This window comes from Rhagoletis zephyria, unplaced genomic scaffold (assembly GCF_001687245.7).
Source record: "Rhagoletis zephyria isolate East Lansing unplaced genomic scaffold, Rhagoletis_zephyria_1.1 Rzeph_scaffold_46199, whole genome shotgun sequence".
Taxonomy (NCBI): Eukaryota; Metazoa; Arthropoda; class Insecta; order Diptera; family Tephritidae; genus Rhagoletis; species Rhagoletis zephyria.
In genome coordinates, this window is record NW_016203254.1 from 1 (window position 1) to 2,324 (window position 2,324).

At 37.7% G+C, this 2,324-nt stretch overlaps 1 protein-coding gene across 1 annotated transcript; it reads right to left on the reverse strand.

The window, feature by feature from the left end:
• Window positions 1–7: 7 nt before the first annotated feature.
• On the reverse strand, window positions 8–2,317 carry LOC108355490 (AF4/FMR2 family member 4-like; the record flags this gene model as incomplete). The annotated part of the gene is made up of 3 exons (XM_017606652.1): window positions 2,006–2,317; window positions 1,695–1,712; window positions 8–340 (listed from the first exon to the last, which is right to left on the reverse strand). Coding segments are annotated over exons 1-3 (620 nt in total), but the record flags the coding sequence as incomplete, so codon positions are not given.
• Window positions 2,318–2,324: the final 7 nt, after the last annotated feature.

A 2,324-nucleotide genomic window follows, 5' to 3' on the forward strand; every position in this document is an offset into this window, starting at 1 on the left:
CACCTGCTGTTGGTGTTGTTGCTGTTGAGCAACATTCACCGCCGCCGCCATTGCTGCGTACTCCATTTCGAGGCGGGCACGCTTAGCCGGGCTAAGCCCTGGAATCGCAAGCAAAGAGGAAAGTGCATTTGTTGTAGCGTCGAGCTCTTGTTTTTGCAATTGTTGTTGCTGTTGAAGTTGTTGTTGTGCGAGTAATTGTTGCTGTTGTTGTTCGTCTGAAATAGTCTTTTTGCGACCACGTGACGTAGTACCGGGTATTTTGGGTCCCACAATGGACGACGTGTATTTGATGATTTCCGTATCGGGTGGCAGGCGTACACCCAGCAGAGATTGATGATCACTATGGCGAGGGAACGAGCGCGTGGGCAGAGAGAGAGAGAGAGAGGAGAGGGAGAAAATAAAAGATTAGTTTAATTCAAGTTCAACTATAACTTTTCAATACACACACAGAGTTGCATTCCAGGTGCAAATGAGATGATGCGAACATAAAATGAAATAAATTATAACTAAGCGAAAGGCACTGAGTGTAAGCATTGAATAGCGATAACACGATATATAAAATAAGCAATTTTAGGAGATGAAGGAAATGTTTAAGTGAGGAAGAATACTAGCGCTGCGACCTAGCTTCGTCTCTTATGCTAATCCTTAAAAAATTAAGCGTTTTGGAGGGTATAATGTTAGAGAGTCTGGATGTAGACCATATTTGTTCTCCAAGGTGCATAAGTTTAGGACTACTGGTTTTTTTTTTGCCAATCCGTAAACTCTGCGGCTCTAACGATTTTGATGAAATTTTGTACACAGATAATGATTTGCATTTTAAGGTTATCTGAATAGGTATTATCTCCGAGAAGACTCGTATAAGGTNACAAAGCTTTCCTTATAAACAAAGAGTTATCCCTTAGGGTATTAGTGTAAGGTTGCCACTTATTTTCGATTCTATACAATTTATCTAAAACATCGCAATATGGATATCAAATGAAAGGTATTGTTGAGAACTTTGGTCTGAACATATTTTCGAACAGAGTTGCCACGATTCTATGTATTACAAATATGTATTTATTTTGTTAATTTCAATCAGCATTTTTTTGTATGTATACACAGTATATATACGCTGAAGATATGTTCTATTCATTCCAGCGTATTTCTATATAGGGTTGCCACCTAAATTTTAAAGTAAGAAATTTACTTAATAGATATCGAAATCCAATTTTTTTTTTAAATTTTTTCCAAAATATTTTTTAAAGCTATCCAAATGACCATTATTTGATATCCAGAACTTGAAAACTTTAAAAAGTATATGAACTCCGAGCAAAGCTCGGTCAACTTGGGACTTTTGAATATTTGAGAATAGCCTAGGAAATTGAGTTACGCATGCAGCTCTAATAAATAGCATCTAGCTTTTATTCTAAATAATGACATAGACTATGTATGTATGTATGTATATATGTATGAATGAAGGTACGGATGCATGTACATATTTACATATGGATATGAATATACCGACTGAAATCTGCGTTTGAAAATTTATTTTTCCATATAAAAAATTCAAATTTAGAAACCATTTTTTGACCAAACGTAAATATGTGTACATATGTGTGAAATGCACATGTATGAATGTATGTATGTGTGTATGCATGTATACAACAACAGTATTGATAAATGGTATGTATTATTAAATAAATGAAGGTTCTTACTTTCCTTCCAGTGCAGCACTACGCAAAACCAAGGTGTAATTTTTTGAACGTATAAAAGTGAGCAAATTCATTGGTTTGTTGCGGACAAAATCGTACGAAATGCCGAGAATAAAAGAAATACAAAAAAATCAAAAATTAAAAATTAGAATTCAAAATTCGAAACCAAAAACATACAAAAAAAAAACCAAAATATTTGCAAGCACCACACCATACAAATTGTTATCTGCACCACTGCACACATATTAATTTATATAACATCCTTCATATGATATAAAATTCAAGACAATCCATATCACTTTCCTCCCACTCACCTGAGTATACCCGATGACATGTAATCCTTGCCACTTTTGCCTCCGCTAGCCGCTGCCGATGCTGCTGCTGCTGCTGCGGCTGCCGCTGCTGGATTGGAGGCAGCAAATGCATTCATTGCCGCTTGCATACTCTGCTGCGGACTCATGCCGAGTGCACCGAATTGCGATAGCGAACTGAGCGCATTTAACGACGCGTTATTCTTGTCACGCTCTGCTTTGCTGCTCGAAGCTGAACTACTGCTGCCAGCGCTACTTCTAGCATCACCCATGTTGCTGCCTCCACTACCAATACTGCTGCTGGCGCCCAACGAGCCGTGCG